The following is a 15,918-nucleotide window of genomic DNA, read 5'->3' as shown; positions in this document are numbered from 1 at the left end:
AGTGTGTCCATCTGTGTGTGCGCTTTGGTGATGCGCGCGCGCGTTTTTTCTCAGGCTGGCACACACCGATGTCTGCCAGCGGATGTTTGCGGTGGCATACCGTGACAGTGCAGCTTTACCGGAGCGGAGCCAATTGTGAGTCGAGCCCATCCATCCGTCCATCCACGCGTTACCGGGGAAACAGATGGGCACGTTCGCGCTCGGACCTGTTGTTCTTAGGATCATCAAACTCAGCGTTTCGGCATACCCACGGGAATAAGTGAGTTTATCCTGGGTTGGATCACGTTTGGAGCATCAGTCGTGCGCTGCGCGTCTCCGCCACTCAGATGCTGCTGCTGCTGCGTGTTCACGGGTCCTCCTCCGATACCACCGGCATAACTCACGCACCGGCGTAGTGAGAACAGCTGAAGATGATCTTCAGATGAACAGGTCGGGGAAACTTTTTTCTGGAGGATGTTCGGGGCAGTTTGGATATCTGATGGCCACGACGATGAGTTTGTTTAACCGCAGCGGAGAAGGAAATTTAACAGGTGCGTAATTGTCACTCGAGCATGAATCCCAGTGGCTTCTGGCGCCTTCTCCAGTTCAGAAGCTCTTTGGAGATCACGCGGGGAGCGCGCTAGTTGATGGCACTGCGCGCCGGGAGGACTTTGCTGTGGTTCGGGCAGGTTTTGCGTAGAGTTTCGCGGCTGCAGGGCTTGTGGTCCCGGCGCTCTAGCAGTCTGCTGTGTCTCTCCACCAGCCAGGACCACGATCAAGGGACCTGTTACAACCGCAACCGGTGTCCGAAGACGCAGCAGCGGCAACAGCATCACTGCACCTATTCGCCCTGTCCAGACTGCTGCTGCGCCTTCCCGGGGGATAAGAGGGGACATGAACCCCTCAGCCGCCGGTTCCTGGTGGCCATGAAGAGGCAGAACGTGCGGACGCTGTCCCTGATCGTCTGCACGTTCACCTATCTGCTAGTCGGGGCCGCGGTGTTTGACGCGCTCGAGTCGGACTTCGAGATGCGGGAGAAGGAGCAGCTGGAGGCTGAGGAGAAGCGCCTCCAGGGCAAGTACAACATCAGTGAGGATGACTATAAAAAGCTGGAGACCATCATCATGGAGGCCGAGCCGCACAGAGCAGGAGTCCAGTGGAAATTTGCAGGGTCCTTTTACTTTGCCATCACTGTCATAACCACTATAGGTGAGTTTCGGCTGCTTCTCCGCGTGTCTTTCACGCGAGGTGGCGAAAAGAGTCTCGTTTGGATATAAACGTGTGGTTTATTAGAGAGCATTTTGCACTTCGCATGGTGTGATGATGGACGTCGCTTGGGGTACCTGGTTAATCATTTCAGCGGGAGGAAAAGTCCAGACTGGGGTCTGTATGGCGAGATGAAGGGACGTTATAAGTGCAGGACTCTGAATGCGCAGAAAATCACTTATTATCACACCACAGGTGTGTCATTTGTTGCGTAATTTCAGAAAATCACAAAAACTACACACATAACTAGGCAAGCAAGTAGTTTATAAGTTCTAAGGCGATTATTTGTACATTTCTAATCTAATTGTTGAAATCGTCACTTTATGTATTGCGCAACTTGACAAAATTGCAGTTGACATGAAATATATTAAAATAGCTTGAAATGACATTAAACAGTACTTTAAAGTCTTTTTGATGTGTTTTCAAATTGAGATTTTAATGTCCACGAGCTGCTGAAGCATTGCATAATGTTCTTTAAAGAGATATGCGAATACTAATAACTTTTTTTGTTTTTTGTTTTTTTTATTAATATATAAAATATTTGTCAATATGGCATGATTATCTATATTCACAGGCAGCATATGTAATAGTGTGGACTGTAGTGAAGTTTGTAGGTCAGCCTTGTGCCGTGGTGCTGAAAGAACAGCTCACCGAAACCAGAGTCAGCGTGGAGGAGCACCGCACGACATAAAACATTCATAATGCGTCTTTATTATCAGGCATCATGACAGTTCATATGAGGACATGAGACGTGCTGGAGAGGCTCAGTAATCTCTCTCGCACAAACACACGCGCTGAGGTCAAATGAAGGCCAGAGTTTTGCGTCTTGCAGTATCACTGATTGAATTAATTTCTCAATGCATCACCATTCACTGTCATTAATGGATCAGTAGAAGCGCTGTAATATCAATCCTGATGCAACAGGTGCAGGCTGCAGCTACAGCTCGTGCACATTATTATTGCAGCACTGTATTGATATTCCTCAGACATTCTGGTGCTTTGTCTTAATTATTAAACTTGTGCAATTAATGCTCAGTGTTCAGATGTATTATCAGATGTATTAATCTAGATGTATTTGCATATTTATTGGTCTTTTCTTTATTGTGTCTGTTGAAGCATCTATAGCCACTGCAAAGATGATGCTGAGTGTCATGACGACAACAAAGCAGTATTTAATTTAGAACCAAAGACTATAACTGAAACACGTCTAAAACTTAAGCACTATTTCTGTGCTGCTTTTCAAGAATATCATTTCCTTCAGGAAATGCAAATCTAGCTTAGAAATAAAACTCTGCAGCACCAAATATTCTCTCTCTCTCTCTGCTGCACACGCTCAGGTGCTGGTTTCCTTTCACAGGTTGAACATGTTTCTTTTATAATCAGTGCTGGTCTTTTATAGGCCTTGCTATATTGGCCTTGAATGGCTAACGTTCCTCTTTTTGAATACACACTAATTTTACTGCTGCTTCATTCCTGTAATGCAGCACCTTTCAAACTCTTTTCTGTTCAAAGAAAAGTGTAAACCAGACTTATACATGTGCTTTGGCCAACTATATACATTTTAATTTGACGATTTATGTAATGGAAAGAAAGCAGGGCATAAATGAAGAGGGTTTTGATTACTTGTTTTGTTCACCTTTTTTTTGTCATTTTATCAAACAGGATGGAGTGAGAAATCAGAATTCCTCAAATTCATCACTATTTCATGATGATGTCACTTCCCATTTCCTGGAGGATGATGTCATCAAGCATTTGCTGGTTTGAGGGATTAACGAACTGTAGTTGGGAAGTAATAAATGAGGACACGGGGTTAAAAAGTTATCAGTTAAAGCAATATTCTGATTTAATTGAAAAATGAAGAAACAAGGGAAATATTTCTTAATAAATAGAACATTAATCATGTTAAAATTAGTACAGCACCCAAAGGGATGACAAAAATAATAAACAAGGTCAGAAACGCCAACAAAATTAGCAAGAAATGCCTCATAATGAATTCCTTTTATTATTAGTGTTATATTTGTTTTCTTTTATTTACTTTTTAACATTTGATTCATAACAGTTTGTATTGATTTATGCATGCATGTATTTATTTTACATTCGTTTTATTACCTTTTAACATTGGAAATATTTCATAACATTTTATTTTGATATTTATTTTTACATGAAAAAAATGACATCTAGTCAAAAGTGAATTCACCCCATGTTTACTGTGAAATTGTAGACAAAAGCTAATAAAAATGAAACTAATATGATTTCAGTATTTTGAATCATATTTGATATGCATGTGTAAATGTTCTGCGCCAGCTCAGCAGTGCATGTTGCGTGTCCACACAACAGGTCTACTGTACAGAATGTAGTTGAATGTTGGTACTAGTGTGTTGACGGTGTTTTAGTGGTGTGTGAACAGCAGCTCTTGTGTGTAATGAATAAGCATCCTGTTCTGTAAAAGGACACTAATGCACAACGTGTGTTCTGCTGTGTGCGTTTGTATACAGTATGATCACGAGAAACACACACGCATATGCAGGTGAGCACACTGTTGTGGACTGAATAAACTATTTGCTGCGTTGTGCTTGTTATTGCTTGTCGATTATTTGCAGATCATTTGAATATAGCTATTGGTTTAGCTATTTTTTTACTTATTCATCACTGATGTGCTCTTAAAGCTTTCTTTCCTGCTTTACCATTGTATTTCAGTGCTGTTTGGCCATATACTATGGTGATGATACCATGGTAAATTAGTTTTTTCTTTGTTTTGGCACAGCAATGCTTTTTTAATAAAATATGGAACACTTTTATTTATTTTATCTTAAAGTGTATACCATGGAATATGGATATGCTAATCATCGAGTGCTTTGGTTTATTTCAAAGTAGCATGGATTTACCAGTATTGGATGATTTAAAATCAGTGCTTAATATAATCTTTCTTTCTTTCTGGTGATTTTAATGAAATCTTTTTTTTGGATGATGGTGCAAAAGCTCTAGACATCCTCATTATCTCATCTGTGTGTATCATTGCATTGTTGAGAAGGAATGATGTGTGTGTGTGAAGCCACACACAGCAGGAGAGCGACAATACTGCAGTGCACTGCATGTGTGTGTGTGTGTGTGTGTGTTTAGACTACTGCAGTATCGCACAAAGCATTCTAGAACTGATGATGATTATATTAGTAGTTCAGTTTGAAGTGCAAACTTAATTTTTCGTACCACCTGTTATGTATTTGAGATGAATTCTGGTTTTGTAACTGAAATAAATATGGATTTTTATTCCATATACAGTAAGACTGGTACAACAATTTATTAGATTAGTACAGTTATGAATTGCTCTAATAACCTGAATAGTGAGCACACTGTTGTGGACTGAATAAACTGTTTGTTGCTTTGTGCTTGTAATTGCTGGTCATTTGTTGATCATTTGCAGATCATTTGAATATAGCTATTGGTATTGATTACATTTTTACTAATGCATCACTGATGTGCTCCTCTGACTTCATACAGCTTTCTTTCCTGCTTTACCATTGTAATTCAGTGCTGTTTTTTAAATTCCATATACAGTAAGACTGGTAAAACAATTAGCTAGATTAGTACAGTTAAGTATTGCTTTTATAGCCTGAATATAGGTTTGTTTGGTTTAATTGAGATTGAGATTATTTTTGTTTTTATGTGGATCACACTTCAATCAGTCCATCACTGCTGAATGTAATTGTGGTCTGTATTTGAATTGATCTCTTGAGTTTGGATTTTGAAATGGAACTGGCTCGATCCTCAAGTGACCAGGTGGCTCAGCTTGGCACGTAAACACGTACATTAGCAATGTAAAGTTTGAGGATGAACACAATTTGCCTCTTTCCATTCTGATAGAACACTCAAGCTGTGAGACAAGAATGGGCTGTATTAAAAATCTTTTTAATTACATTATATTATTTTTTTCATATTAATTTTAGGAATGCAGTTGATATTCAAATGAAATTATCTTCAAAACAAGCACAAAACTAAATCTAATGTCATTTGATTCAAACTGCATTAGTTTGTGTTGTGACTCGTCTAGTGAGAAGTTCAATCGAGTGACGTTTTGAGATTTAGTATGTCTGTGGATCACAGTATTTGAAACTCAAACAAATGTGTCCAAAAGTCTTTTTTTTTTTTTTTTTTGCGTCATGTGTCTTATTTACGTTTTAACCTGTGATGTATTTCACAAAATATTATAATTGTTTTATATTTATATATTTTTATTTTTATTTACATCTTAACATTGTGCATTTCATAATTTATTTGATTTAATGTTTATTTGATTTACTTTATAACATGTTTCATAATATATTATTTCATGTTTATTTACTTTTTAACATTTGACATACATTTTATTTATTTTATTTTATTTACTTTTAACTTGTTATATATTATAGTTTTATATTTATTTATTTTACATTCAGTTTTTATACTTTTTAACATTTGAAATATTTCATAATATTCTATTATAAGTTTCACCCTGATCCTTGTGCATTCACAGCTATTTGTTTGATTTTATAATTAATAGTTCAAATTTTTCAGATTGTCAGTTTATTGATTTAATTGTAGTATTAGTAAGTATTAGTAACTGTAGAATTACACTTTTATATTAATATTAATAAGCGTAGGGTTAGGTTATAAGTTACAGATATAATTGTTCAGAGTGACAGTTTAAGTTTATTAATTTACCTGAAATATTCAACTTTCCTATTAATGTTAGTAAACATGTGATGGGCACTTTTATAGGGTTTGGAAAAATATATAGATATAATATATAAAAACATATGTAGAAAAATAAAAAAACAACAAATTAAATTTATTTTGCAAATTTTACCTCTTTTTATATTACTCAAAATTTTACCCAAAAATAAAATTTATCTTTAAAAAATCATTACCTGAAATAATGCATTCATAAGCAACAGTTCACACACTTGTTGATTTTTAACTGTCTGTTTGTCTATCTATCTATGATCCTTTGTATTTCCTAAGCTCTCTGAGCACAGTTTGAGTGACAGTTTGTTTTTAATAATTAACAGATGTATTAGTTTTGATGCGTAGAGGAGGCCGTGGATGTGCGGTATTGTGTGTATGCATGTGGGGGGTGGAAATGTCAGAGTAGCCCGGAGCCTTGGTTTCCGTGGAGACACTGTGTGTCTTGGTCATGTGTGCGGCGCTAACTCGGCGTCGAGCAGACTGCGTGGGGAGCTGGTTCCACTTGCCGTGATTAATTGCTCGGAATGTTTCCACTTTTCTGCAGACGCTGAGTGCATCTGAGTTTGTCCATGCAGCATGTGCTGTTCCGTACAGAGGTGGCCCTCCGCTGGCCATTACGCTTTACCCACGATACACTGCTCCGGGGCAGTTTGGAGAGCTGGAAAGAGTAGACCTCGGGGCAGTGGAAAAGATGCTTCTGTTTGTTTGCAAACTGAATTTAAAGAAACTAAAGCTGTTTGAACTACAAGCAAATACTTTCTGAAATGTCAAAATAATAATAATAATAATTAGTTATTTTGCTTTGTTGGAAGCGGTGTGAAGGAAACATGCAGACAGGCACATTTCCAAGGCAGCAGCACAGTAAACTGTCCTTGGACAGTAAGCTGTAACAAGGTCAGAAATTAACAAGGGCTCTGGGCAAAAATACCAGCAAAAGCAGCAAAAAATACCTTATACTCTATTTAATTCATTCATTCATTCATTCATTTATTTATTTAGCATTTGATGTATTTCAGAACAGTTTATGGTGATTCAAGTTGATTTTGATTGATTTACTTATACTTTATAAATTTTTTACATTTAATGTCATATTCTATATATTTTTTTATTTATTTTAATTGTTTTTTTTTGTATTTAAACTTTTAATATATTTCATATTTTTATTTTATTATTTTATTTACCTCTTAACAGTTGATGCGTTTCATAAGTGTACTGTATACTGAACGATGCATTTGCTTATTTTACATTCATTTGTGTTATTTTTATTTACTTTTTTTAACATTTGCAGCTTCATATTGTAATTTGAAGTTTATTATTTGTATGTACTTTTAAACATTTGATCTATTTCTTATTTTATTTTATTTTTCTTATTTCTATTTACTTTTTATATTTGATGTTTCACAATATTTATTTGTTTATTTATTTATACTTGTTAGTATAAATAAATAAATATTGTATATATATATATATATATATATATATATATATATATATATACAATATTTATATAATATAGATATTCATATATAATATAGATATTCATTTATTTATTTTCATATTTATTTTTATTATTGTTTATGCTTTTTAACATTTAATGTAGGCCTCCTTCATAATACTAAGTGTCAGCCCGATCCTTTGCATTACTTATTTATATGTCCTTTGCACAACATATTTGATTTTATACGTAACTGTTATAAATGTCAGATGTTGTCCAATGTTCAGATGGACAATTTACTTACTTGAGTTAATTGAAGTATTAGAAATAAGTATAAATAAATAAGTCACATGCTGTGTGTGTGTTTTTGTGACATATGAGGACACAAATTTGTATAATGACATATATTACCAGGAGAAAATTGCTTATGATGACATTTCCCCATGTCCCAATATTTCAAAAGGCTTATAAATTATACAGAATGAGTTTTTTTGAGACAGTAAAAATACACAAAGTTTCCTGTAAGGGGTAGGTTTAGGTGTAGGGCGATAGAAAATATGGTTTGTACAGTATAAAAACCATTACGCCTATGGAATGTCCCCACAACTGGGGACATGTGCTTGTGTGTGTGTGTGTGTGTGTGTGTGTGTGTGCGTGTGTGTGTTTTATAGGATTAGAAAAATACTAAAGGTATGAAAAATGCTCTGAAAACCAAATCTAAGGGGTAATTAAGACTAAAGGTCATTGCACACTGAGTCTGAAATTTTCGTATTCATTTTTTCGTATTTGTTATCCTAAAAATTTGTCACAGACAGAAACCTTGCACACTGAGTCCGATGCGTATTAATTAATCCGTTGCCAAAAAATTCACAAAACAGCACTAAATGGAGTCTCCAAGCAGTGAGGATGATTTTGTTGTCCTCTTGCTTCTTAAAAAGAGAAAAAGAAAGGAAATATTGGGTCCATCCAATCCTGAGATATTGAGAGGACTTAGAGTTCCCTCTCCTTATTAAGGAGCAGCGGGATTATCACGGGCGATTCAAAGTTTACTTCAGGATGTCAGTGGCTAAGTTTGATGCTTGCTAGCTATACTAGAGCCACATTTTAAAAAGAAGACCACCAATTTCTGTGAACTCATTGTGCATTTGTACACCTCTCAAAATGCTTGCTACGGATGCGAAAAACACTTTTTTTTTTTTTTTATGACGGATGAAAGTTTCGGAGGCAGTGTGCAATGACCTTAAATCTTGTGTCCACTTAACTGCTTAGAGCAGGGGTGTCAAACTCATTTTCACTGATGGCCACTTCAACATTATGGCAGCCATCAAAGGGCTGGTTGTAACTAAGATTGTACAAACGTTACCACTCCTTAACATATTGTTAAATAATTGTTTCTTTATTTTATTATTAGCTACTTATTTAAGTTACAAATATTGTATATGCATTTGCAGATGTAAAAAATATGTTATTTTAACATAAATCCTTTTAATTTATCGGGTTAAGAAATCCACATTACTCCATAAATCAAAGTAAATTACAAAGACAAACATCATCAAACACAAGTCATTACATAAACTGTGTTAAAAACTTTTTTGTTACATTTTTGGTACAACAAATAATTGGGGACTACTAAAAAGGTGTGACAGATATGGCATTTAAAAAACAAACAAATGAGCCTGGTCTCATGAAAATGCATATCACTAGCACGATTTTCTGTTTCTATTTGGCGTGTGATTTATATGCAGAAATTGACTTTGGCATGCATATGATACACAATCAATGCTTAAAGTAGAAAAAAAGAAGTGACCATACTCAACCTCACCCAAAAATAAAGAAATGCAAACTAAAGTACTAAAAAAAGTACATTTTAATTTTCATAATTTGCAATAAATGTATATAGTGCCACAATAAATAAAATTAGCAATTGTTTGCAATTCAATTCACATTTATTTGTATAGCGCTTTTCGTGATACATTGCTGGAAGTTTCACAGAAAATGAACATTTCTACATTACATTTAGCAGTTTACAGCACAAGTCAATCTGCGATACCAAACAAGAACACAGGGGGATGCCAAAAGACCACTAAACGAGCTTCCTTGACCTGACTGATCCAGAATTACTAAACCACTGCATATTCTAAAACACCTTCAGCCAGCATCTAGTATAAACCACTCATGCTTTTAAGCCAAATAGGTTGCTGAATTTATTTTTAATTTTTTTACTGATATCTGTAAGTGAGTAGCCTGCTGTTATCTCCGCCATCTCTTATGATTTCTCTGCATTAGAGCGGTTTTGAACTTACTGTTTGAATGCATTCACTTTCTGGATCCTTAGACATTCCGGGAGTTTACCGGCTGATCTGATCGCAAAAATAACTTCTTTTCATTTTTATAATGTTTTTTTTATTTTTTTTTTTTTATTTACTGATTCAAATTAGTAATGCTGGCTATAAATCTGTTTTAGGACAGTAGATGTGATTTTGCAGGACAATGCGGGACACGTGCGAGATAGGTACTTTTATACTGTCAATTTATATTTCTGCCGGTGGATGCCCACACTTATGGCAACATTAAATTCAGGAAAGAAGATAATTTTTGAGTGCACACATGTAATGTCTGACCGATAAAGAGAGCGCGCCCGTTTTCTGTGAGAGTGAATGGGAATCCATCTGCGAGCGGAGAGATTTGCGCTCGCGCATTTGATATGCTCTTGCAGGCTGTAATGCGCTCTGGACATTTGTCATATAAATAACTCCATAGAAAAAGGAGATGAAAGTCATAGCTGAAAGTAGCATAGTTTTTTTTTTTTTTTCAGACAATCATATGCTCTCGCGGGCCAAGGCTCCGGGCTACTCTGACATTTCCACCCCCCACATGCATACACATAAAATGAGGTGGCGGGCCAGAATAGGCCCTCGGGCCTTGAGTTTGACACATGTGGCTTAGCGCAAGTCAGTTAGAGCGAACGCTGGTGCTGGTACTATCCTGGTACTATGAGTTTGGAGCAGGATCTGTTCGGCAGGCCAGTGTTTGAGAAACCTGTTTGAGAACAGTCATGATTCCTTTTGGTGACGTCAGTGGCACAGAAACAATACATTTCACGTTCCCAAACTGTTCAAGGCTCCATCTGGCTGTGCAAAAACACAAGAACGTGCCGTGTGTGATCGGCTCCTCGGACAGCAGATCAGCTGATGTCATTCATTCTAGAGTTCTAGATCTCTAGAGCGTGTGGAAAATGTAGCAATTAACATTTCCGTCATGAGCTGTCTCGTTCCATAAAGCATAAACACTTGATTGCGCAAAATGTAAAGTTTGTAGCGAGCGGCAGCATCTTGGATCAACAGCAGTGGCTTTCATCAGCGAGTTACTGTGGAAGCATTAGACCGCTCACACTCCTTCTCTCTGCTGCTATTTTTAGCTCCAGCTCTGCAAGCACACAGTCACACTCGGTTGCTTATCCAATAAAGCTAAATCGATTTTCCACTAATTTCCAACATGTTCTGCGTATCTATAACTCATATAGACTATATCATCTTATGGAAGATCCTTATAGCAACCAAAATAAGAGATAATCGACACGATAAAGGTATCTATCTAAGGCTTTCCTGTAGCTCAAATAGTAGAGCATGGCGCTAGCAACGCCAAGATCATGGGTTCGATTCCCAGGGAAAGCAAGAGCTGATAAAATGTAAAAACTGTAACTTGAATGCAATGTAAGTCGCTTTGGATAAAAGCGTCTGATAAATGCATAAATGTAAATCAATCTATCTATCTATCAAAAAGTACCTTGTATATGAATATGTACCATGGTAATACTATGCATTTATTTAGGAATATAACATGGTAATATTGCTAAACATTCGTTCAATTATTTATTTATACATGATGTGTACCATAGTAATACTATTTTATTTTATTTTATTTAGCTTTATTTTATTTCGCATGTGCCATGATAATACTATTTATTTATTTATTTCTGCATTATGTGTACCATGGACATACTTTTGTTTGTTTGTTTGATTGATTGATTGAATGAATGATTCATTTAATTTAATTTAATTTCAATTCAATTCAATTCAATTCAATTCAATTCGATTCAATTTAATTTAATTGATGTATTTAGGCATGTACCATGGTAATACTATGTATTTATTCATGCATACATGCATGATGTGTACCATGGAAATACTATATATTAATTTAATTTAATTCAATTTTATTTTATTTTGTCATGTACCATGGTAATACTATTTATTTATTTAGGCATGATAGCATATTATAGTACTGTGGCAGTATCATGATACGGCTATGGTAATGCTGTGCTACTTAGAGATATGCCATGGTACTAAAATTTATTTATATGGTGGTTCTTCCAGTTATACTTTGGTAATATCTTGGTACATGTCCAAAAATGGTACTGCCATGATACTTTTTGTACTGTTTTGTTGTTGTTGTTTTTGTCCACATATGAATTCTATGGTTTTTATGTACTGCTTTATTTATATAGTTTTTTGGATGTGGTATCATAGCAATACCACAATCTTCTTTCTTTCTTTCTTTCTTTCTTTCTTTCTTTCTTTCTTTCTTTCTTTCTTTCTTTCTTTCTTTCTTTCTTTCTTTCTTTCTTTCTTTCTTTCTTTCTTTCTTTCTTTCTGTCTCTCTCTCTCTCTCTCTCTCTCTCTATCTATCTCTCTTTCTCTCTCTCTCTCTCTCTCTCTCTCTCTCTCTCTCTTTCTCTCTCTCTCTCTCTCTCTCTCTCTCTCTCTCTTTCTCTCTCTCTCTATTCATCACTTGTAGCACTGCTCTGAGAACAGGGGATGATTTGACCTTGTGTCTTTTTTTCATCCAGTGACTCGGATCATCTTCCTGTTCACGGAGAACTGCGTATATGGGAATCCAGCTCAGTTAGTTTTCTAGATGAATTTCAAACAGTGTTATGCTGCTTTTTTTTTCTCACAATGTCTTCTCCATTGCGTAACAGTTTGCTGCATGGCACTCTGCCATTTTTAGAAGTGATCTGTTTTTCAATTAAGTACAGCCGGCTTGCCGTTGAGGTCTCCTTTGCTGACTAAACATGTGGTTACAACGCTTTCGTCGAGGGGAAATGGATGGCGCTCTTAAAAGAGTGTTTTTATATTGTAGTACATTTTTATTGATGGGGGTTTTAACAGGTCAGAGTTATATGCTGAGTGCTGTTGTTTTGACCCAGCAATCCGGATAGGTGCTGCACTTCACTGACGGGTCAATCTAATGAATCAATAAGAAAAAAATTGCAAAAATATAAGCTTATTTAGATGTGCACTGTGTGCACTCTCTTAACAAATTAAAATAGGCCACAGATATACTTTATATTGACCTTACAGTGTAACAACTGAACCTTTAGGAGAACTGATTCAGCAGAATTTGGCTGTTGAAATCTTAGCTGTTGAAAAAAATATGTAAATAAATGTCAAATATTTTAATTATATATATATAAATATATATTTTTATATATTTAATTGCATATATAAAAATAAACAAATTTAATTCAATCATTTAATTAAAAATTAATTATTTAATTAAAAAATATATTTAATTATATTGAAAATACTTTTAAATTAATTTCAATAGTTAAAAGACATATTAAGCTCCATTGACAATGTCTGTAACGCTGCTGATTACTAGGGGAAAAATTAATGTCAAATGCCCAAAACACTTCCACTGAAAGTGCATTTTATTTTTTCAAAATAATTTAAATAAATTGTGATTAAAATCTATGTATATTATAAATAAATGTAAAATAAATTCATTGAAATATTTTGAATTAATATTTATTAAATAAATTCATTTCTATAGGAAATAATAAATGATAAATGTCAACTGTAAGTTCATTTCATTTTATGTAATATTTTAAATATTTAAAAAATGATAATTTAATTAAAATATTTTGAAAAATCTATTTAATTTGATTAGAGATACATTAAAATGAATTCAATTAATTTAAATATATTTAAGTAAAATATAGAAATGGTGAAAAGAACACACTAAGCTCCATTGACAGTGCCTGCAATGCTGTTGATTTCCATAGGAAATTATGACTGACAAATGTCCAGAACACTTCCATTGAAGTGCAATTAATTTTTCAAACCAAGAAATTATTTAATGTGTTAAATGACTTCTCCTGGAGTCATTTAACTCAAAAGTTAAGAATGTTATTGATGATATTGCTCCGATAAAGGTCAGCAAGAAGACTGGCAGACAAAAATCAGTTGATTTTTTGTTCACAATGGAAAAAAAATGGCGAAATGCAGTGATATTTAGATTATATGTGTGTCTGAGCAAAATCAGCTCAGGTCTGTGATAACTGGAATTATCTTATTCATAGAGTTGCAAATCAGGTGAGCATGGAGGAGATGTTTAAATCTGCAGAGATTGAGAGAAAGAGCTGGGAGTGTGTTTCATAATGAAAGCATATCATCTCTCACTGGAAATCTGTTTGATTGACAGCTCTCAATGGCCCTTGACTTTGGTTTTAATATTTCTCTATTTCTTTCACTCTCATTTTTATTGCATAAGAACGAAAAGGTCATAAGATGTCAACAGACACACACACACACACTTCTGTGTGCTGCTATGATTTTATACTTGTGACTGGGAGAAGATAATAGTTTTGTTAAAGGGATAGTTCACCCAAAAATGACATTTCTGTCATCATTTTCTCAACTTGTTCCAAACCTGTTTGAGTTTCTTTCTTCTGCTAAACACAAAAGAAGATATTTTGAAGAATGCTGATAACAGTTTAGCCAAACAGTTGACGGTAGCCATGGATGTACATAGTATTTTTTTTTCATACTATGGAAGTCAATGGCTACCATCAACTCTTACCAACATTCTTCAAATATATTATTTTGTGCTCAACAGAAGAAATAAATGTATACAAGTTTAGAACAACTTGAGGGTGAGTAAATGATTACAGATATTTCATTTTTGGATGAACTGTCCATTTAATACCAAGTACTAAGGTCTTTTAAATATGTATTATAACCATATTTTTGGATGTTTATCACATTCTTTATGGACACATATGATGGGATGTGGCATGACAATCTCATATTTTTTGGGGAGATTTACTATAGTAACAACATGTATTTTTAGGTTTAGGGGTAGGTTCAGGGTTAGTACTTAGTTATTACCTAGTTATTATAATTACTATAATAAGTCATATGTACATGAGGAACAGGAATGTTAAATAAAGTGCTACCATTACATGCCCCACCCCATGGGAGTACACTTACAAAAAAGTACCAAAAATACTGTGGTAGTACCATGGTACTTTTTTGTAAGTGGTCCAGTAATCCTGTAGTGTTTTCTGGAACATGCTCCATGGTAATACTGTGGTTTTTGGATGTGTACAATAGGAATGTTAGGGTATTTGCCATATAGTAAATTGTCTTTAGGCATTTATCATGGTAATAACATTTTTAGGCATTTAATATGGTTGTACAATATTTTATGAACATTGCATCATGTTAACAAGTTATGTTTTTGGACATAAACTGTGGCAGTTCCAAGGTACCATATTGATATCACATTCAAATACCATGGTATTTCTTGTAGTACATTTAAGTATGCAAAATGCATTAACATAGAGTATATATTAACTTTATTTATTAATATGTATCCCCACAATGTCTCCAAAAGTAGATTTTGTCTTATTTAACTTACTTCTGGGGACAATTATAGTTATGTCAACGCATACACATGCATTTATGTATGCACATTGCTACTACTCTTGACTTCTGGCATGCTCATTCTCTCACAGGTGGGAAAACAAGATATTTAAAGCTCATTAGCTGTGTGTGTGTGTGTGTGTGTGTGTTTATGTCTGCATATTTGTGTGTTTGTGCAGTTGGACTCAATCTGCTAAGTGGGAGGAAGATTTTAGAGGCGGTGTTGAGATTCATTTAGATACAGGGGTGTGAAGTAATGAATTACTAATACTCACGTTACAGTAATTAAGTAGTTTTTATCAGTAATTGTACTTTTTTGAGTAGTTTAAAAATGTTGTACTTTTACTTGAGTACATTTTAAGTGATGTATCGGTACGTTTACTCCTCTATTTTCCTCCGTGTGTGGTCCTTACATGCTTATTTTAATTTTATTTTTATCCATTAATGTGATTGGATAGAGAGATAGTAATCAGTCTCGTGACTTTCGTCAAATCAATGTGCGTAGAAAACTTTAACCACCAGCTGCTGGAAGTGCATTCTTCAAGCATCAATTCAGCCACATCTTCCTCTAATATGTTAAGGTAAATTTCGGATGTCTGCTTACTAAATGATTTGTATATATATGCTTGCCTATCTACACGACCTGAAATGTGGTGTGAGGTTTCGGGTATTGCGTGCAGTGTTAAGTCCTGCAAGTGCCACGTTCGGTAAATCCTCGATCTGCGCTCTCTCTCTCTCTCTCTCTCTCTCTCTCTCTCGCGCTCGCGCGCGCGCGTTCGTTCTGCAGTCACTTGGATAAGTCTTTGT

The 15,918-nt window shown here is 35.1% G+C and overlaps 1 protein-coding gene across 1 annotated transcript in view; it reads left to right on the top strand.

Moving 5' to 3' along the window:
• Nucleotides 1–626: 626 nt before the first annotated feature.
• The window catches only part of LOC306846888 (potassium channel subfamily K member 9-like), a gene marked incomplete at both ends in the record, with an annotated part of 62,700 nt that continues 47,408 nt past the window's right edge, over nt 627–15,918 (top strand). Inside the window, one exon of the mRNA XM_079380576.1 lies at nt 627–1,188. Within this exon, the coding sequence (XP_079236702.1) occupies nt 627–1,188 (562 nt within the window). The remainder of the gene's footprint in view (nt 1,189–15,918) is intronic.

Source organism: Barbus barbus (assembly GCF_936440315.1).
Source record: "Barbus barbus genome assembly, chromosome: 27".
Lineage (NCBI taxonomy): Eukaryota > Metazoa > Chordata > Actinopteri > Cypriniformes > Cyprinidae > Barbus > Barbus barbus.
Note: the sequence above shows the minus strand (reverse complement) of the source record. Positions and strands in the feature narration are given on the sequence as shown.